This window comes from Rana temporaria, chromosome 1 (assembly GCF_905171775.1).
Source record: "Rana temporaria chromosome 1, aRanTem1.1, whole genome shotgun sequence".
In the NCBI taxonomy this organism is placed as follows: Eukaryota; Metazoa; Chordata; class Amphibia; order Anura; family Ranidae; genus Rana; species Rana temporaria.
Window position 1 is genome coordinate 9,786,181 of NC_053489.1, and position 21,491 is coordinate 9,807,671.

Consider the following 21,491-nt stretch of genomic DNA (forward strand, 5'->3'; position numbering starts at 1 on the left):
AGGGCGGCAATTGTGTGCTGGATCATGGGTATATACACTATATTGTCAAAAGTATTGGGACACCTGCCTTTACACACACATGAACTTTATTGGCATCCCAGTCTTATAGCCAGATTCAAGTAGGGCACCGCATCTTTAGGGCGGCGTAGTGTATCGTATTTACGCTACACCGCCTTAAGTCATAGAGGCAAGTACTGTATTCACAAAGTACTTGCTCCTAACTTCAGGCGGCGCAGCGTAAATGGGGCCGGCGTAAGCGCGCCTAATTCAAATGAGGATGAGGGGGCGTGTTTTATGTTAATGGGGGGTGACCCGACGTGATTGACATTTTTTACGAACGGCGCATGCGCCGTCCGTGTACATATCCCAGTGTGCATTGCTCCAAAGTACGCCGCAAGGACGTATTGGTTTCGACGTGAACGTAAATTACGTCCAGCCCCATTCACGGACGACTTACGCAAACAACGTAAAAATTAAAAATTTTGACGCGGGAACGACGGCCATACTTAACATTGGGTACGCCACCTAGGGGGCAGCTTTAACTTTACGTGGCGTATCTCTTACGGAAATGGCGTATCTTTACTGCGACGGGCGCACGTACGTTCGTGAATCGGCGTATCTTCTAACGGAAGCGCCACCTAGCGGCCAGCCTAAATATTGCACCCTAAGATACGACAGCGTAGGAGACTTACGCCGCTCGTCTTAGTCTAATTTAAGCGTATCTGGTTTCCAGAATACGCTTAAATTTACGACGGCGCAGATGCAGAGTTACGTCGGCGTATCTACTGATACGCCAGCGTAACTGTATCTGAATCTGGCCATTAGTCCGTTGGGTTCGATATTGAGTTGGCCCCGCCCTTTGCAGCTATAACAGCTTCAACTCTTCTGGGAAGGCCGTCCACAAGGTTTAGGAGGGTGTCTATGGGAATGTTTGACCGTTCTTCCAGAAGAGCATTTGTGAGGTCAGGCACTGATGTTGGCCTGGCTCGCAGTCTGCGCGATAATTCTTTCCAAAGCAGTGACGGCCCATCCACTAGGGGCGACCGGACGCGGCCTTCTCTCCACCCTACCCCTCTATATGCAATTGATAGATTCGGGCATAGCATGAATCTATCCATGGCTGCCACGGCCACCCCCTATTCATGCGTCCGGACCCTTTCAGGGCACCCGGTGGATAAATTACAGCGGCTGTTTTTTTTTAAGCACTTGGCTTCAAAGTCGGGTGGGCTCAGGTCGCAAAGGATGCGCTCCGATCCCACCAAGGTGTGTTACAACACCCAATGAATATTCACTGTAGAAACACTGATCCTCAATACGGCCAATCAGAGGTGGGTTTTCCAATTGGCCAAAAAGAGAAGACACCCGATTGGCCACCTAGGAGGAGGGAGGAAACGGAAGCCGTTGCCATGATGATCCGGAGAATGGGAGGCCGCTGAACAAGGGAAGCCGCCAGTGATAGGGTAAGTGCTACCGATTGACCGACCGACCTGGGGGGGGGGGGGGGGAGACATACTGTTTGCCGCCCCCCCAAGAAAAATTTCCACTGGCCGCCACTGTCCCAAAGGTGTTCTATCGGGTTGAGGTCAGGCCAGTCAAGTTCCTCCACCGCAAACGCGCTCATCCATGTCTATATGGACCTTGCTTTGTGCACTGGTGCGCAGTCATGTTGGAACAAGAAGGGGCCCGTCCCCCAAACTGTTCCCACAAAGTTGGGAGCGTGAAATTGTCCGAAATGTCTTGGTATGCTGATGCCTTAAGAGTTCCCTTCACTGGAACTAAGGGGCCAAGCCCAACCTCTGAAAAACAACCCCACAGCTTAATCCCCCCTCCACCAAACTATTTGGACCAGAGCACAAAGCAAGGTCCATAAACATGGATGAGCGAATTTGGGGTGGAGGAACCTGACTGGCCTGCACAGAGTCTTGACCTCAACCCGATAGAACACCTTTGGGGTTAGTTAGAGTGGAGACTGTGAGCCAGTTCTGGAAGTTTCTACCAACCTCCAGATCATGGAGAAGTGCCAGAGAGAGCTGCCAGAGGAGTCATCCAGCCCCTGAGTCACTAAACCCTGACCCAGATTCACGACCCAAGCCTGGCTCTCAGCCAAGATACATTTTCCTACACTAACAACTACTTCTAGCACACACCAGAGGGTGCTACACTAGTAATTATCAAGAGCCAACAGAATTGGATCCTGATCATGTGATCGCTGTGACAGCCAATCATAATGGTCATGTGCATGGTCAGTCCCCCCCCCCCCCAGCCCCACCTGGGTGTAAAGCCCCATTAACTGCCACCACTGAGGTTTTACAAATGTATTAAGGGTCAGACCCCAGCTCTTCTATAAGTATCATAAATAATAAACCTAATAAATGGACTACGACTTTCCTTCTTTAACAAGCCTAGCCTGATTACTAGAGACTCAGCCAGCAGACGTCTATAAGTAGAAGGGATATTAACCACTTAAGGACCGCCTAACGCCGATATACATCGGCAGAATGGCACGGCTGGGCACAATCACGTACCTGTACGCGATAGTTAAATGCCCAGCCGTGGGTCACTGGCGCGCGCCTGCGACCCGGCCCGAAGCTCCACGCCCGCGCCCGCGGGACCCGTGGACCTAATCGCCGCCAGAGTCCAGCGATCAGTCACAGGAGCTGAAGAACGGGGAGAGGTGTGAGTAAACATACCTTCCCCGTTCTTCACTGTGGCGATGTCATTGATCGTCGTTCCCTGGTATAGGGAAAGGCGATCAATGACGTCACACGTCCAGCCCCGCCCCCCTACAGTTAGAAACACATATGAGGTCACACTTAACCCCTTCAGCGCCCCCTAGTGGTTAACTCCCAAACTGCAATTGTCATTTTCAAAGTAATCAGTGCATTTTTATAGCACTTTTTGCTGTGAAAATGACCATGGTCCCAAAAATGTGTCAAAATTGTCCGAAGTGTCCGCCATAATGTCGCAGTCACGAAAAAAATCGCTGATCGACGCCATTAGTAGTAAAAAAAAAATACTAATAAAAATGCAATAAAACTATCCCCTATTTTGTAAACGCTATAAATTTTGCGCAAACCAATCGATAAACGCTTATTGCGATTTTCTTTACCAAAAATATGTAGAAGAATACGTATCGGCCTAAACTGAGGAAAAACACATTATTTATATATTTTTGGGGGATATTTATTACAGCAAAAAGTAAAAAATAGATATTTTTTTTCAAAATTGTCGCTTTATTTTTGTTTATAGCGCAAAAAATAAAAAACGCAGAGGTGATCAAATACCACCAAGAGAAAGCTCTATTTGTGAGGGGAAAAAAAGGACGCCAATTTTGTTTGGGAGCCACGTCGCACGACCGCGCAATTGTCAGTTAAAGCGGCACAGTGTCGAATCGCAAAAAGGGGCCTGGTCCTTTACCTGCATATTGGTCCGGGTCTTAAGTGTTTAAAGAAAGAGCTTGTGGTAATGTGCGCACGTCCCAGTTGGAGGACAGAGCTGAGATTCGGCAATAAATACTTAAAGTAGCCAGCAGTGCCCATGGAAAACAATGAAATGTTTATGTAGAAAGGATAGTCTTCTAGCAATATTATCATTGAGGCTCATTCACCCTTTATTGCTGGTAATGTGATTCTAAAGGGTTTTCAAAGAGCTGATTAAGGCCTCTTTCACATGGATGAATAAAATGTCGCATTTCTAGCTGTGTGGGGATTTTTTTTTTTTTTTTACAGATTTGAAACGGGTGCATTGTGGTTTATTGCCCACTATGGCAGACATGCCGAAAAAAAAATCAGGATTCTGGGAGGAGTTATGCAAATATCAAAAGGCCTTTGAGGGTAGAGTCAATATTAAAGTCAAGTCTAAATAACGCCCGCATGTGATGCTGAGCCTCATACCGATTGATATTAGCAAAACCCAATAAATGAAAGTGGTGGGCCAGGGACCATCATGCTGGGGAGGAAAGGAGTAAATCAGGGTCTCCAAACTATGTCCTGATGGCCACAACCGGCCCACAACAAGGTTTTTTCTGGCTCTCAGCTAGGGCCGGATGTGTACTCATTGAGGATTAAGGTCAGCATAGGCTTCTGAAGTACCTCAGTCCCCGTCTGGAGCCTAATGCCCCGGGGGATCAGGGTAAGGTCCAGTGGCGGCTGGTGCTCCAAATTTATGGGGGGGCGCAAACAAACAAACAAAAAAAAAAACAATTGCAGCCTCACTGTGCCCATCATACACAGCTACTGTGCCCATCAATTGCAGCCACTGCGCCCATCAAAGGCAGCCACTGTGCCCATCATACACAGCTACTGTGCCCATCAATTGCAGCCACTGTGCCATGCCATCAATTGTCTTGTCGCCACTGTGCCATCAATTGTCGCCACTGTGCCATACCATCAAACGCAGCCACTGTGCCAATCAACTGTCACCACTGTGCCATGCCATTACACGCAGCCACTGTGCTATCAATTGTCACCACTGTGCCCATCAATTGTCACCACTGTGCCCATCAATTGTTGTCACCACTGTGCCATGCCAAATGCAGCCACTGTGCCATGCCATCAAACGTTACCACTGTGCCCATCAATTGTTGTCACCATTGTGCCCATCAATTGTTGTCACCACTGTGCCCATCAATTGTTGTCACCATTGTGCCCATGAATTGTTGTCACCACTGTGCCCATCAATTGTTGTCACCACTGTGCTCATCAATTGTACTCGCCACTTTGCCCATCAATTGTACTCGCCACTGTGCCCATCAATTGTACTCGCCACTGTGCCCTGTTAAATTCTGCCACTGTGCCCTGTAAAATGCCCCCTCCCCATTTCAGCCGGGCACTTACCTTTTTGGGGTCAGCCATCCTGCTTCCACCGTCCCTCGATGTCTTCTCCCGCCCTCGATGACGCTTCAGTCAATCAGGTTACCAGGTTACCAGAACCGGTGAACCTGATTGGCAGAGACGCCTGTCAGTCTTATACAAGGAGCGCATCCCTAGTGCGTTCCTTGTATAAGCTTCCGGGACCCGAGGACTGTACTCGGAAAAGCCGTTGGCTCTGATAGGCACTTCCGTACAGCCAACCAGCTGCCGTTATTCAGATGGCCGGACATGAGCGCCGACCATCTGAATAGAACAGCGGCGATAATAACATAGATTCGTGCAATGCATGAATCTATGTTATTAGACTCAGTGGCGGTGAGAGCCAGAGGTGGCGGCGCTCCAGCGCCCTCTATGGACGAACCGCCACTGGTAAGGTCCTTCCTTGTGGAGGACAAGTGTAACACCCGTTGCACGTTTTGTGTCACTCTTTATGTGTGTGCACTTTTTTTGGCACCGGGTGGAGTTTTTGGGTGTGTGTTTCACACGCCATGGGCTTTTCAAAAAATATATAAAAAAAGGCTGCCTATGGCCCACTTTTCACTCTCCTCTCCACTTCCTTCCTCCCCCACTTTCCTTGATGTATTCCCTTGTTTGGCCCTTTTTGTATTTTTATGTTTGTACACGTTTTTTACACTGTGTGACCAGTAGGGTGTAGGTCCTTAGGCCTGCCTTGAAAGTCTTGGGAGGGGGTGGACATGGTCTTCTGGCTTAGTTCGCCCTCTCTCATGGGGTCTCCCTTTGGGGGAGCCCCACCTAGTACTTGGGTGGGTCTGTTTCGGCAGACCCTCCAGAGAAAGGGGTCCATCTGGTTTTGGCCCGATGGACCAAGTGTAAAATACCCTTGTCCCTGCCTGGAGCCTAACGCCCCTGGGGGATTCAGGGCAAGGCCTTCTGATTTTAGAGGGCTTGTGTACACCCGTTGCACGTTTTTGTGTCACCTCTTTATGTGTGTGCACATGTTTTTGGCACCGGGTGAAGTTTTTGAGGGTGTTTCACACACCATGGGCTTTCTAAAAAAAAAAGAGGCTGCCTATGGTCTCTAATACAGATGTAGGGGGGAACGTAGACTAAGAACTGTATATAAGGGAGGGGACCCCTGATGTAAAGGGGGAATCCTAAGGTAGACTCTGATGTATAGGGGGGGCACTAATGAGGACCCTAATGTAAGGAAAAGGCTCTTATGGGTACCCTGATCTGAGCGGTTGTCTTATGGGCACACTGATATAATGGGGGGCTCTGATAGGGAACCCAATATAAGGAATATAAGCCCTTCATGGCTTCTTGCATAGGGGTCCTGAAGGTTCTAGTTGCGCCTCTGATCTCTATGCAGTTTTGACATAAATGTCTCTATGATATTCAGCTGTATCCATGTTTTAAATTAGCCATTCTGGATCAGTTGAGTTGACCAAAATTGGGCAATGAGGACTGTAACGACACCCCGATGTATGAAAGGGGTTAAAGTCGTTTTAGACATTCCATTCCCAAACACAAAGGCAGCTACCGGACACTCCAATCAGCCAAACAAGAAACCCATACGAATAATTCTCCCCCAAGTACGAGACAAAGCTCTGTGTTGAGGGTCAAACAGGGAATAGGATTTATTGAAAGGAATATAGGCTCTTTTATACAGTAAAAGAGGAGGTGCATACCTCCTGCTCATATTACTCTGTATATACACCTGTGACCAGAAACCTAATTAACATGAGCTAATTAGCAATCCTTTAGACAGCCTAGATGACTCAGAGACATGACCTTTAGGCCAGACTTGCCGTCTTGTAGCTCAGAAGTCCCAATCAACATTATCACCAATCAACACAGAACTCCTTCACACAATAGAAGAGTTAATTCACACATTATAACAGACAACAGACAGACAGGTGTCTGGAGTTGACATCAGCATCTCCTAACAGTATGAATCAGTCAGTCTTTCTAATGTGGCATATACAGGGTTCCTGTCAGGTCACCCGTGGCCAGGTGACAAGTGCACCCTGTAGGGGTCAGGGATGCACCTCAGGGTAGTGAACCCTATAGCCGACTGCTGCTATCAGAGGGGAAGCGTGAACCCAAGATCACCCAGGGCGCGGAGTCTAAGACCCAGCTTTGTGTTCACCAGAGCCTCTAGTGGTGAGGGTGGCCTTCGCCGCAGCTGGATCCAGGTCGCGACCCCTGAGATCCCCTAGGTCACACTCCGCAGGGAGAGAAGGGAAGCAGCCAACAGGACAAATGGTAGTGATCGGTAGGCCGAGGTCAGGGCAACAGGCAGACAAGGGTAACCGAGAGACAGGCAAAAGGTCAGGGGGCACAGGCAACCAGGAGAAGTCAGGGACGAGCCAAAAACGGTACACAGGAAGATGATCGTAGCACACTGCCGGGCCTTTTACACTACGCCTCCGCAAACTACGGAGCAAGTGCTTGAGGAATACGGCACTTGCTCCAGTAAGTTGCGGCGGCGTAGTGTAAATAGCTTACGCGATGCCGCCGCAGAAAGTACGAGAATATGGCCCTCTGTTATTATTTTTTTTCCAGTCTCAGAACAAATGTTGGGTCCCTGAGAAAGTTTAGGGACAACTGCATACAAAGTAAAGTGCTGACACGTGGGAAAATCAGGTTGAGGATTTTGGATTCTACAAGATTTTCCCAGTCTAAGGACCTGCCAACGAGCAAATATTGTGCCCACAACTGGGTCCAGTGTCCATATTTACAGTACTCTGCCCACAGAGAGAATTATTATTACGAACCGCACACTGTGCCCAAGTACACAATTCTTCTCTCTTCTATTTTTCTGAAAGTATAGTTCTGTTAAAGGGGACAGAACACCAATTTTTCAGATTTTCCTTAATCAGGGTTCCCCAAAGTGGTTTCTATTGACTCCCAAGGCCCAATGGGACTATCCAAGAGCCCAAAACAATGACTGGGGATCAAAAAGTGGTCAGTATATGTCTGGTGGTCAATAAATAATAGAATGATGGGGGTCAATTAATTTTTTGAGATAGTATTTATATGAATATTATTATTTAGTACTAGCAGTACTAAAGTAGTGCTTTAGCCGACTGTCAGCTGATTTAGGATCACAGGAGAGCATAAGTAAGTACACCCATGTGACCCACAAGAGAAATATGACTAAAAAAAGCGTTACCCACACTTCCCTCTTAAACTAAATGTTTCCATTGGCTATGTGTGATTTTGCAACCTGGTCCATATTTACTTTTTAAACCAATAAGAAATATTTGATGCTTAAAATGTGTGTATTGTGGCTGAACTCTAAAATCTGAAAATCTTTTTATTTTTTAGATATTCAAAGCAAATAAAGACCCAGAAACACCAATCCTGAACCGACTGCCGACCCCAATGGTTGGGCGCTACATAAGGATCAATCCACAGAGCTGGTTTGAAAATGGCACCGTCTGCCTGAGAGCGGAGATTCTGGGATGCCCTCTTCCAGGTGTGCTATCTAGAGCTCCGCCTACTCCTTCCTTCTTCTCCCTTTCTCCTCTCCCCCTCCTTCCTTCCTCTCCTCCCACCTTCTTTCTTTCTTTCACCCCCCTCCTTCCTCCTCCTTCCTTCCTCCCCTCCCTCCTTCTACCTTTCTCCCCTCCCTCCTTCTACCTTTCTCCCCTCCCATCCTCCCCTCCCACTTCCTTGTTCTCCTCCCTCCTCTTTCCTTCCTCTTCTCCTTCATTCGTCCTTCTTCCCCCACCTCTCTCTTTCTTATTTCCTCTCCCCTTCTCTATCCTTCTTCCCCATCCTTCCTCCTCCTCCTTCCTTCCCATCCTTCCCTCCCCTTCCTTGCTCTCCTCCCCCTTTTTCCTTCCTCCCCTCCCTCCTTCTTTCTTCCTTCCTTCCCCCACCTCTCTCATTCCTACTTCCTCCCCCCTCCTCTCTCCTTTTCCCTTTCTCTCCTTCTTCCTTCCTCCCCCTCCTTCCTTCCCATCCTCCCTCCCACTTCCTTGCTCTCTATCCTTCCTCCTCTTTTCTTTCTCCTCTCCCTCCTTCTTCCTGGCTCCCCCTCCTCTCTTCTTCTTTTCTCTCTTTCTTACTTCCTCCCCCCTCCTTCTTCCTCCTTCCTTCCATCCCATCCTCCCCTCCCATGTCCTTGCTCTCCTCCCTCCTCTTTCCTTCCTCCCCTCCCTCCTTCTTACTTCCTTCCTTCCCCCCACCTCTCTTCTGCTTCTTCTTCTTCTTCTTCTCCTTCTTCTTCCTTCCTCTCTCCTTCTTTCTTCCTCCCCTCCCTCCTTTGGCATTCTTCTTTTCTCCCTCACTCCATCTACCTTTCTCCCCTCTTTTCTTCTTCCCCCTTCCTCTTTCTTACTTCTCCCACCCCTCCCTCTTTTTTTCCCTTCTTTCTTTGCCTCCCTCCTTCTTCCTCCCCCTCCATCTCTCTATCTTCTTCCTCTCCCCTTCCTCCTACATCTCTTCTCCTCTCCCTCCTTCTTTCTTCCTCCTGCCCCTCTCCTCCTTCCCCTTCCTCCCCTCTCTATTCTTCTTCTTTCTTCCCCCTCCCCTCCCTCCTACCTTCCCCTCCCTCCTCAATAAGATAACAATTAGGTTCAAGAGGTGGATTGAGGTTAAAGATTTGGTGTCAGACATGGCCATGCTGAGCCAGAAAAGGCACCCACCTTGAGCGCCATGCTTCAAGGAGAACATATGGGGCCCCGAGCCACTCTCACCCCTGCAGAAGGCCATTTCCTGTTCTGTGTAGGACTAAGCTGTCAAACTAATAGCTCAGTTCTGGAGATTACACTGGGAGATTGTGGAGGGGAGGAAGGGGAAGGAGGATAAAGGAAGAAGGAGGAGGGAGAGAGGGGAGAAAGGAAGGAAGAAGGAGGGGGGCAGGAGGAAGAAAGAAGGGGGGAGAGGAGAAGAGATGTAGGAGGAAGGGGAGAGGAAGAAGATAGAGAGATGGAGGGGAGGAAGGGAGGAAGAAGGAGGGAGGCAAAGAAAGAAAGGAAAAAAAGAGGGAGGGGTGGGCGAAGTAAGAAAGAGGAAGCTGTCACAGAGTGGCGAATGGGCACTGGTAGATTAGACTCCTGATCATATGACCACTGTGACAGCCAATCACCTGAATGGCAAACCAACCCCTCCCCTATATCTCTTCTTTCTCCGAAAATCCAAGTTGTGAATCCAGAAAGCAGTGTGGCGGGTCTAAGTGTGGCCAGACAAGGCCTTCTCCTCCCACTGCGGTGCAATCATGAGAGTGACAACTCTGCTCTGAATACAGTAGCGGTGCAGCATCGTTGCCACCCCATCACATGAAGCTGAATTAGGTGGCAGGATCAACAGGTATTTGAGGGACTTTTCAAGGGGGACTAAGAGAAAAGTAGACGTGCAGATGTATTTTTTAACCACTTAAGGACCGCCTCCTGCACATATACGTCGGCAGAATGGCACAGCTGGGCACATGCAATCGGTCCCCGGAGCTGAAGAACGGGGAGAGCTGTGTGTAAACACGGCTTCCCCGTTCTTCACTGTGGCGGCGTCATCGATCGTGTGTTCCCTTTTACAGGGGGACACAATCGATGACGTCACACCTACAGCCACACCCCCCTACAGTTGTAAACACACACTAGGTGAACCCTAACTCCTACAGCGCCCCCTGTGGTTAACTCCCAAACTGCAATTGTCATTTTCACAATAAACAATGCATTTTAAATGCATTTTTTGCTGTGAAAATGACAATGGTCCCAAAAATCTGTCAAAAGTGTCCGAATTGTCCACCATAATGTCGCAGTCACGAAAAAAATCGCCGATCGCCGGCATTAGTAGTAAAAAGAAAAAAAATTACAAAAATGCAATAAAACTATCTCCTATTTTGTAAACGCTATAAATTTTGCGCAAACCAATCGATAAACGCTTATTACGATTGTTTTTTACCAAAAATATGTAGAAGAATACGTATCGGCCTAAACTGAGGAAAAAAATGTTTTTTTATATATTTTTGGGGGATATTTACAGTTGTATTCAAAATTATTCAACCCCCACTGAAATTGATTGTTTTGCACAGTTTGACATTGATTTTGATCATTCAGTCATCCTGCTTACAATTAAATCAAATAGGCACGTGTAGGTCAGACAAATATAACATAACATTTATAATGAAATAACCGCAAATGTCTTTTCTGTGCTCACATCATTATCAGTTTTATTCAACCCCCAAGTGACATTCAATCTTAGAACTGTAAAAGGATGTTGTACTAACAGCTTTTAAACGTGAAGCATAGCTTGACACAAGTGTCTTGCAGCGATCTACGGGTATCTTCGCCCATTCGTCATGGGCAAAAGCCTCCAGTTCAGTCACATTCTTAGGCTTGCGCACTGCAACTGCTTTCTTTAAGTCCCACCAGAGGTTCTCAATCGGATTTAAGTCTGGTGACTGCGATGGCCACTCCAAAATGTTCCAGCCTTTAATCTGCAACCATGCTCTAGTGGACTTGGAGGTATGCTTGGGATCATTGTCCTGTTGAAAGGTCCAACGTCTCCCAAGCCTCAGGTTTGTGACGGACTGCATCACATTGTCATCCAATATCTCCTGGTACTGAAGAGAATTCATGGTACCTTGCACACGCTGAAGCTTCCCTGTACCTGCAGAAGCAAAACAGCCCCAAAGCATGATTGACCCCCCGCCATGCTTCACAGTAGGCAAGGTGTTCTTTTCATCATAGGCCTTGTTCTTCCTCCTGCAAACATAGAGTTGATCCATGGGCCCAAACAGTTCTAATTTTGTTTCATCAGTCCACAGAACACAATCCCATAAACTTCTGTGGTTTGCCCACATGACTTTTGGCATACTGCAGTCGACTCTCCTTATTCTTTGGAGACAGCAAGGGGGTGCGCCTGGGAGTTCTGGCATGGAGGCCTTCATTACGCAGTGTGCGCCGTATTGTCTGAGCAGAAACTTCAGTACCCACATCTGACAAATATTTTCTCAGTTCCTCAGCAGTCACACGGGGACTTTTCTCCACTCTACGCTTCAGGTAGCGCACAGCAGTCGAAGTCAGCATCTTCTTTCTGCCACGACCAGGTAGCGTTTCAACAGTGCCCTTTGCCTTGAATTTGCGAATGATACTTCCTATGGTGTCTCTTGGTATGTTTAACATCTTTGCAATCTTCTTATAGCCATTGCCCTTCCTGTGAAGAGTAATCACCTCTTCTCTTGTCTTCCCGGACCATTCTCTTGACTTCACCATGTTTGTAACCACACCAGTAAATGTCTAGAAGGAGCTGAGTATCAGTCATTTTAAAGCTGCCTGATCTGATTGGTGCTTATTAGGCTTTATTGCTGCTCCCTGACATCCACAGGTGTTTTCAATACCTGATTGAAAACACTTCAAGGAACCTCTGTTCTTCAGAGTGGTAGTCTTTAAGGGGTTGAATAATTGTGTAAATGAAGAATTCACAAAATAAACATTTACTACTGTATTACAAAACCAATTGATGTCATTTTAGTTGCATATGGTTCTTTAAGAAGTCCTTGTAGGATTTCATTCTGAATACAATTACAAATGTACACTAAATTCCCTAAAACCCTTTACAGCATTAGGGGGTTGAATAATTTTGAACAAAACTGTATTATAGCAAAAAGTAATAAATGTATTTTTTTTTCAAAATTGTCGCTCTATTTTTGTTTATAGCGCAAAAAATAAAAACAGCAGAGGTGATCAAATACCACCAAGAGAAAGCTCTATTTGTGGGAAAAAAAGGACGTCGATTTTGTTTGGGAGCCACGTGGCACGACCGCGCAATTGTCTGTTAAATCGACGCAGTGCCGAATCGCAAAAAGGGGCAAGGTCCTTTAGCTGCATTTTGGTCCGGGTCTTAAGTGGTTAAATGAGCGCTGCACCATATGTATTTTTAATGGAGGATAAAATTCTACGTTACCAGTTTAGTTTAGGGTTACATATACGTTCTGTATTCAGGGCTAAGCTTAGAATAAGGGATTAAGGGTTACACACACACCTGTCCCAAATTCATGACACTGGTAGGAGAAGGCGCTGCGCACCCTCCAGGCAGAGTAACCACGGGACAAACATGGCCGACCGCAGTCCGCAGGGAGGTAAACACTGCGAGCATGTAAAATTGTGGTTTCTCTCTCTCTCTCTCTCCGCAGACCCAAACACTGTGTTCATGTGGGAGCACGAGACACCACAACCAACAGACAAACTGGAGTTCAAACACCACAACTACAAGGAGATGAGGAAGGTAATTACAAGACAAGACTTTCACACTCTGCAGACAGAGACTGGGATCTATAGTATACACAAAACTGGGAAAATGATGGGGTAGATTCACGTACCTTTAGGCGGGCGTAGCGTATCTCCTATACGCTACTCCGCCGTAACTTTGAGAGGCGAGTATGGTATTTTCAAAGATTTTGCCGCCAAAGTTACGGCGGCGTAGCGTATTAGGGCCGGCGTAAGCCCGCCTAATTCAAATGTTTAAGCTGTGGGCGTGTTTTATGTATATTAAGTGTGACCCCACGTAAATTACGTTTCGATCGAGCGGCGCATGCGCCGTCCGTGGACGTATCCCAGTGCGCATGCTCCAAATGACGTCGGAAAATCGTCATGCTTTCGACGTGAACGTAAATTACAGGCCAGCCCCATTCACGGACGAGTTACGCAAACGACGTAAAATTTTAAAAATTTTACGCGGTTCCGACGTCCATACTTAACATTGGCTGCGCCATGTTTTTGGTGGTTTATCTGTACGCCTGAAAACCCCTCACGTAAACGGCGTATCTTTACTGCGACGGCCGGGCGTACGTACGTAAATTGGCGTATCTAGCTGATTTACATATTCTAGGCGTAAATCAGCGTACACGCCCCTAGCGGCCAGCGTAAATATGCAGTTAAGATACGACGTCGTAGGAGACTTAGGCCGGCCGTATTTTAGCAACATTTAAGCGTATCTCAGTTTGAGCATACGCTTAAAGTTGCGACGGCGCGGATTCGGACTTACGACGGCGTATCTACTGATACGCCCGTCGTAAGTCTTTAAAAATCTGGCCCTATATATATATCTTAATTTCTTTTTATTATTTTCCAAAAAATAATGATAAATACAGTTTCGTATGTTTCGTATATATATACATAGGCCCGGATTCACATACATTGGCGCATATTTTTGCCGCTGTAGCGTATCTAATATACGCTACGCCGACGCAGCGCAGAGAGGCAAGCACAGAATTCACAAAGCACTTGCCTCTCAAACTGCGCTGGGTTTCCTCTGCGTAATCCGGCGTAGGTGGAAGTGGGCGTGAGCCATGCTAATGAGGCGTGACGGTAGCGGCGGAGGCGATAGGGCTTTGGGTAAATTACGTTCACGTCGAAAGCATTGACTATTTGCGACGTGATTTCGAGCATGTGCACTGGGATACCCCCACGGACGGCGCATGCACCGTTAAAAAAAAAAAACGTAATTTACGTGGGGTCAAGATGAATTAACATAAAACACGCCCACATCTTAGTCATTTGAATTGCGCGCCCTTACGCCGACACATTTACACTACGCCGCCGTAACTTACGGCGCAAATTCTTTCTGGATACGGAAACTACGCTCTAAATTACAGCGGCGTAGTGTATCTGAGATATGCTACGCCTGCCTAGTTAGTTAGTAGAGTATTAGTAGAGTATTAGTAGAAAATTAGTAGAGTATTAGTAGAGTATTAGTAGAGTATTAGTAGAGTTATAGTAGAGTATTAGAGAGTATTAGTAGAGTTATAGTACAGTATTAGAGAGTATTAGTAGAGTATTAGTAGAGTTATAGTAGAGTATTAGAGAGTATTAGTAGAGTTATAGTACAGTATTAGAGAGTATTAGTAGAGTATTAGTAGAGTATTAGTAGAGAATTAGTAGAGTATTAGAAGAGTATTAGAAGAGTATTAGTAGAGTATTAGTAGAGTATTAGAGAGTATTAGCAGAGTATTAGTAGAGTATTAGAGAGTATTAGTAGAGTATTAGTAGAGTATTAGAGAGTATTAGTAGAGTATTAGAGAGTATTAGTAGAGTATTAGTAGCGTATTAGTAGCGTATTAGTAGAGTATTAGAGAGTATTAGTAAGAGTATTAGTAGAGTATTAGTAGAGTATTAGAGAGTATTAGTAGAGTATTAGTAGAGTATTAGAGAGTATTAGTAGAGTTATAGTAGAGTATTAGTAGAGTATTAGAGAGTATTAGAGAGTATTAGTAGAGTTATAGTGCAGTATTAGAGAGTATTAGTAGAGTATTAGTAGAGTATTAGAGAGTATTAGTAGAGTATTAGAGAGTATTAGTAGAGTATTAGTAGAGTATTAGAGAGTATTAGAGAGTATTAGTAGAGTATTAGAGAGTATTAGTAGAGTATTAGAGAGTATTAGTAGAGTTATAGTAGAGTATTAGTAGAGTATTAGCAGAGTATTAGAGAGTATTAGTAGAGTATTAGAGAGTATTAGTAGTGTATTAGTAGAGTTATAGTAGAGTATTAGAGAGTATTAGTAGTGTATTAGTAGAGTATTAGTAGAGTATTAGAGAGTATTAGTAGTGTATTAGTAGAGTATTAGTAGAGTATTAGAGAGTATTAGAGAGTATTAGTAGAGAATTAGTAGAGTATTAGAGAGTATTAGTAGTGTATTAGTAGAGTATTAGTAGAGTATTAGAGAGTATTAGTAGAGTATTAGTAGTGTATTAGTAGAGTATTAGTAGAGTATTAGTAGAGTATTAGTAGAGTATTAGTAGAGAATTAGAAGAGTATTAGTAGAGTATTAGTAGAGTATTAGAGAGTATTAGCAGAGTATTAGTAGAGTATTAGAGAGTATTAGTAGAGTATTAGTAGAGTATTAGAGAGTATTAGTAGAGTATTAGAGAGTATTAGTAGAGTATTAGTAGCGTATTAGTAGCGTATTAGTAGAGTATTAGAGAGTATTAGTAAGAGTATTAGTAGAGTTATAGTAGAGTATTAGTAGAGTATTAGAGAGTATTAGTAGAGTATTAGTAGAGTATTAGAGAGTATTAGTAGAGTTATAGTAGAGTATTAGTAGAGTATTAGAGAGTATTAGTAGAGTTATAGTGCAGTATTAGAGAGTATTAGTAGAGTATTAGTAGAGTATTAGAGAGTATTAGTAGAGTATTAGAGAGTATTAGTAGAGTATAAAAGAGTATTAGTAGAGTATTAGTAGAGTATTAGAGAGTATTAGAGAGTATTAGTAGAGTATTAGAGAGTATTAGTAGAGTATTAGTAGAGTTATAGTAGAGTATTAGTAGAGTATTAGCAGAGTATTAGAGAGTATTAGTAGAGTATTAGAGAGTATTAGTAGTGTATTAGTAGAGTTATAGTAGAGTATTAGAGAGTATTAGTAGTGTATTAGTAGAGTATTAGTAGAGTATTAGAGAGTATTAGTAGTGTATTAGTAGAGTATTAGTAGAGTATTAGAGAGTATTAGAGAGTATTAGTAGAGAATTAGTAGAGTATTAGAGAGTATTAGTAGTGTATTAGTAGAGTATTAGTAGAGTATTAGAGAGTATTAGAGAGTATTAGTAGTGTATTAGTAGTGTATTAGTAGAGTATTAGTAGAGTATTAGAGAGTATTAGAGAGTATTAGTAGAATATTAGTAGAGTATTAGAGAGTATTAGAGAGTATTAGTAGAGTATTAGTAGAAAATTAGTAGAGTATTAGTAGAGTATTAGTAGAGTATTAGTAGAGTTATAGTAGAGTATTAGAGAGTATTAGTAGAGTTATAGTACAGTATTAGAGAGTATTAGTAGAGTATTAGTAGAGTATTAGTAGAGAATTAGTAGAGTATTAGAAGAGTATTAGTAGAGTATTAGTAGAGTATTAGAGAGTATTAGCAGAGTATTAGTAGAGTATTAGAGAGTATTAGTAGAGTATTAGTAGAGTATTAGTAGAGTATTAGTAGAGTATTAGAGAGTATTAGTAGAGTATTAGTAGCGTATTAGTAGCGTATTAGTAGAGTATTAGAGAGTATTAGTAAGAGTATTAGTAGAGTATTAGTAGAGTATTAGAGAGTATTAGTAGAGTATTAGTAGAGTATTAGAGAGTATTAGTAGAGTTATAGTAGAGTATTAGTAGAGTATTAGAGAGTATTAGAGAGTATTAGTAGAGTTATAGTGCAGTATTAGAGAGTATTAGTAGAGTATTAGAGAGTATTAGTAGAGTATTAGAGAGTATTAGTAGAGTATAAAAGAGTATTAGTAGAGTATTAGTAGAGTATTAGAGAGTATTAGAGAGTATTAGTAGAGTATTAGAGAGTATTAGTAGAGTATTAGAGAGTATTAGTAGAGTTATAGTAGAGTATTAGTAGAGTATTAGCAGAGTATTAGAGAGTATTAGTAGAGTATTAGAGAGTATTAGTAGTGTATTAGTAGAGTTATAGTAGAGTATTAGAGAGTATTAGTAGTGTATTAGTAGAGTATTAGTAGAGTATTAGAGAGTATTAGTAGTGTATTAGTAGAGTATTAGTAGAGTATTAGAGAGTATTAGAGAGTATTAGTAGAGAATTAGTAGAGTATTAGAGAGTATTAGTAGTGTATTAGTAGAGTATTAGTAGAGTATTAGAGAGTATTAGTAGAGTATTAGTAGTGTATTAGTAGAGTATTAGTAGAGTATTAGTAGAGTATTAGTAGAGAATTAGTAGAGTATTAGAAGAGTATTAGAAGAGTATTAGTAGAGTATTAGTAGAGTATTAGAGAGTATTAGCAGAGTATTAGTAGAGTATTAGAGAGTATTAGTAGAGTATTAGTAGAGTATTAGAGAGTATTAGTAGAGTATTAGAGAGTATTAGTAGAGTATTAGTAGCGTATTAGTAGCGTATTAGTAGAGTATTAGAGAGTATTAGTAAGAGTATTAGTAGAGTTATAGTAGAGTATTAGAGAGTATTAGTAGAGTATTAGTAGAGTATTAGAGAGTATTAGTAGAGTTATAGTAGAGTATTAGTAGAGTATTAGAGAGTATTAGTAGAGTTATAGTGCAGTATTAGAGAGTATTAGTAGAGTATTAGTAGAGTATTAGAGAGTATTAGTAGAGTATTAGAGAGTATTAGTAGAGTATAAAAGAGTATTAGTAGAGTATTAGTAGAGTATTAGAGAGTATTAGAGAGTATTAGTAGAGTATTAGAGAGTATTAGTAGAGTATTAGTAGAGTTATAGTAGAGTATTAGTAGAGTATTAGCAGAGTATTAGAGAGTATTAGAGAGTATTAGTAGAGTATTAGAGAGTATTAGTAGTGTATTAGTAGAGTTATAGTAGAGTATTAGAGAGTATTAGTAGTGTATTAGTAGAGTATTAGTAGAGTATTAGAGAGTATTAGTAGTGTATTAGTAGAGTATTAGTAGAGTATTAGAGAGTATTAGAGAGTATTAGTAGAGAATTAGTAGAGTATTAGAGAGTATTAGTAGTGTATTAGTAGAGTATTAGTAGAGTATTAGAGAGTATTAGTAGTGTATTAGTAGAGTATTAGTAGAGTATTAGAGAGTATTAGAGAGTATTAGTAGAATATTAGTAGAGTATTAGAGAGTATTAGTAGAGTATTAGTAGAGTATTAGTAGAGTATTAGAGAGTATTAGTAGAGTATTAGTAGAGTATTAGAGAGTATTAGTAGAGTTATAGTAGAGTATTAGCAGAGTATTAGCAGAGTATTAGAGAGTATTAGTAGAGTATTAGAGAGTATTAGTAGTGTATTAGTAGAGTATTAGTAGAGTATTAGAGAGTATTAGTAGTGTATTCGAGAGTATTAGTAGAGAATTAGTAGAGTATTAGTAGAGTATTAGAGAGTATTAGAGAGTATTAGTAGTGTATTAGTAGTGTATTAGTAGAGTATTAGTAGAGTATTAGAGAGTATTAGTAGAGAATTAGTAGAATATTAGGCCCCGTACACACGGACGGACAATCCGCTGAAAACGGTCCGCCGGACCGTTTTCAGCAGACATGTCCGCCCGGAGATTTCTGTCTGATGGTTGTACACACCATCAGACAGAAATCTGCGCGTAAACAATACGCGGGGACGTGAAGTTCAAAGCTTCCACGCATGCGTCGAATCAGTACGACGCATGCGAGGGATGGCGGTCGGTCGGACGTGTCCGGTGAGTCTGTACAGATGACCGAACACATCCGACGGACAGGTTTCTAGCGGACAGATTGGTTAGCATGCTAAGAAACATTTATGACCAGTTTCAGCGGATCGATCCGGTCGTGTGTACGGGGCCTTAGAGAGTATTAGTGAGTATTAGTAGAGTATTAGTAGAGTATTAGAGAGTATTAGTAGAGTATAAGAGAGTATTAGTAGAGTATTAGTAGATAATTAGTAGAGTATTAGTAGAGTATTAGAGAGTATTAGTAGAGTATAAGAGAGTATTAGTAGAGTATTAGTAGAGAATTAGTAGAGAATTAGTAGAGAATTAGTAGAGTATTAGTAGAGTTATAGTAGAGTATTAGTAGAGTTATAGTAGAGTATTAGAAGAGTATTAGAGAGTATTCGTAGAGAATTAGTAGAGAATTAGTAGCGTATTAGTAGAGTATTACAGAGAATTAGTAGAGTATTAGTAGAGTATTAGTAGAGTATTAGAGAGTATTAGAGAGTATTAGAGAGTATTAGTAGAGAATTAGTAGAGTATTAGAGAATATTAGTAGAGTATTACAGAGAATTAGTAGAGTATTAGTAGAGTATTAGAGAGTATTAGAGAGTATTAGTAGAATATTACAGAGAATTAGTAGAGTATTAGTAGAGAATTAGTAGAGTATTAGAGAGTATTAGAGAATATTAGTAGAGTATTACAGAGTATTAGTAGAGAATTAGTAGAGAATTAGTAGAGAATTAGTAGAGTATTAGTAGAGAATTAGAAGAGAATTAGTAGAGAATTAGAGAGTATTAGTAGAGTATTAGTAGAGAATTAGAAGAGAATTAGTAGAGAATTAGATAGTATTAGTAGAGTATTAGTAGAGAATTAGTAGAGAATTAGTAGAGTATTAGAGAGTATTACAGAGCATTAGTAGAGGGTTTAGTATCAGATAAATTCTGAATATTAGGGACAGTTCCAGGCACACAAATGCCAAGGAGAAATCTTGTGGACCTCTTGCAATGGGGGACAATTGGGAACAAGGTGATTATGGGTTTTAATGACGTCTCGCCATCTTTGCAGGTGATGAAGCGGGTGAACGATGCCTGCCCAGACATCACCCGGGTGTACAGCATTGGAAAGAGCTACCTGGGCCTGAAGATGTACGTCATGGAAATCTCCGACAACCCGGGAGAGCACGAGCTGGGTGAGGACATCCTACTCTACTAAAGACCTTCTCACCCTTGTTTTAACCCTTGAAATAATGTTCCGGTCTCAGGGAACCCTCGCTTTGGTTTATTGTATCCACAGCTCACAGCACATTATCACGATCAATAAAATATGCCAATGAACAAAAGAGTAAAATATGTGGCATGCCAGGAAGATCTGAAACTCAAGGCCAGTCATTTTCTCAACAACCCTCTGCTCTATACAACAATATTATTTTCAGTAATGGGAATTAATAAATAATTAATAATAATGGCCAGAAAAGAAATGGAGACAAACATACGGTGATGGTCAGTGCAGTGCCTCCTGGCCTGGTGTCCTGTGAATTGGTGGTGTACATCGGTGGACAATGTGAATTGGTGGTGGACATTGTGAATTGGTGGTGTACATCGGTGGACATTGTGAATTGGTGGTGTACATCGGTGGGCATTGTGAATTGGTGGTGTACATCGGTGGACATTGTGAATTGGTGGTGTACATCGGTGGGCATTGTGAATTGGTGGTGTACATCGGAGGACATTGTGAATTGGTGGTGTACATCGGTGGGCATTGTGAATTGGTGGTGTACATCGGTGGGCATTGTGAATTGGTGGTGTACATCGGTGGACATTGTGAATTGGTGGGTGTACATTGGTGGACATTGTGAATTGGTGGTGGACATCGGTGGCCTGTGAATTGGTGGTGTACATCGGTGGCCTGTGAATTGGTGGTGTACATCGGTGGCCTGTGAATTGGTGGTGGACATTGTGAATTGGTGGTGTACATCGGTGGACATTGTGAATTGGTGGTGTACATCGGTGGACATTGTGAATTGGTGGTGTACATCGGTGGACATTGTGAATTGGTGGTGTACATCGGTGGACAATGTGAATTGGTGGTGGACATTGTGAATTGGTGGTGTACATCGGTGGCCTGTGAATTGGTGGTGTACATCGGTGGACATTGTGAATTGGTGGTGTACATCGGTGGAGATTGTGAATTGGTGGTGTACATCGGTGGAGATTGTGAATTGGTGGTGTACATCGGTGGACATTGTGAATTGGTGGTGTACATCGGTGGACATTGTGAATTGGTGGTGTACATCGGTGGACATTGTGAATTGGTGGTGTACATCGGTGGACATTGTGAATTGGTGGTGTACATCGGTGGACAATGTGAATTGGTGGTGTACATCGGTGGACATTGTGAATTGGTGGTGTACATCGGTGGACATTGTGAATTGGTGGCGTACATCGGTGGGCATTGTGAATTGGTGGTGTACATCGGTGGGCATTGTGAATTGGTGGTGTACATCGGTGGACATTGTGAATTGGTGGTGTACATCGGTGGACATTGTGAATTGGTGGTGTACA

At 42.9% G+C, this 21,491-nt stretch overlaps 1 protein-coding gene across 1 annotated transcript in view; it reads left to right on the forward strand.

Moving 5' to 3' along the window:
- LOC120924566 (probable carboxypeptidase X1) overlaps positions 1-21,491 on the forward strand; it is a 132,271-nt gene that overhangs the window by 77,976 nt on the left and 32,804 nt on the right. Inside the window, exons 6-8 of the mRNA XM_040335551.1 lie at positions 8,163-8,313; positions 12,976-13,067; positions 19,996-20,119. Coding sequence (XP_040191485.1) covers positions 8,163-8,313; positions 12,976-13,067; positions 19,996-20,119 — 367 coding nt within the window. The remainder of the gene's footprint in view (positions 1-8,162; positions 8,314-12,975; positions 13,068-19,995; positions 20,120-21,491) is intronic.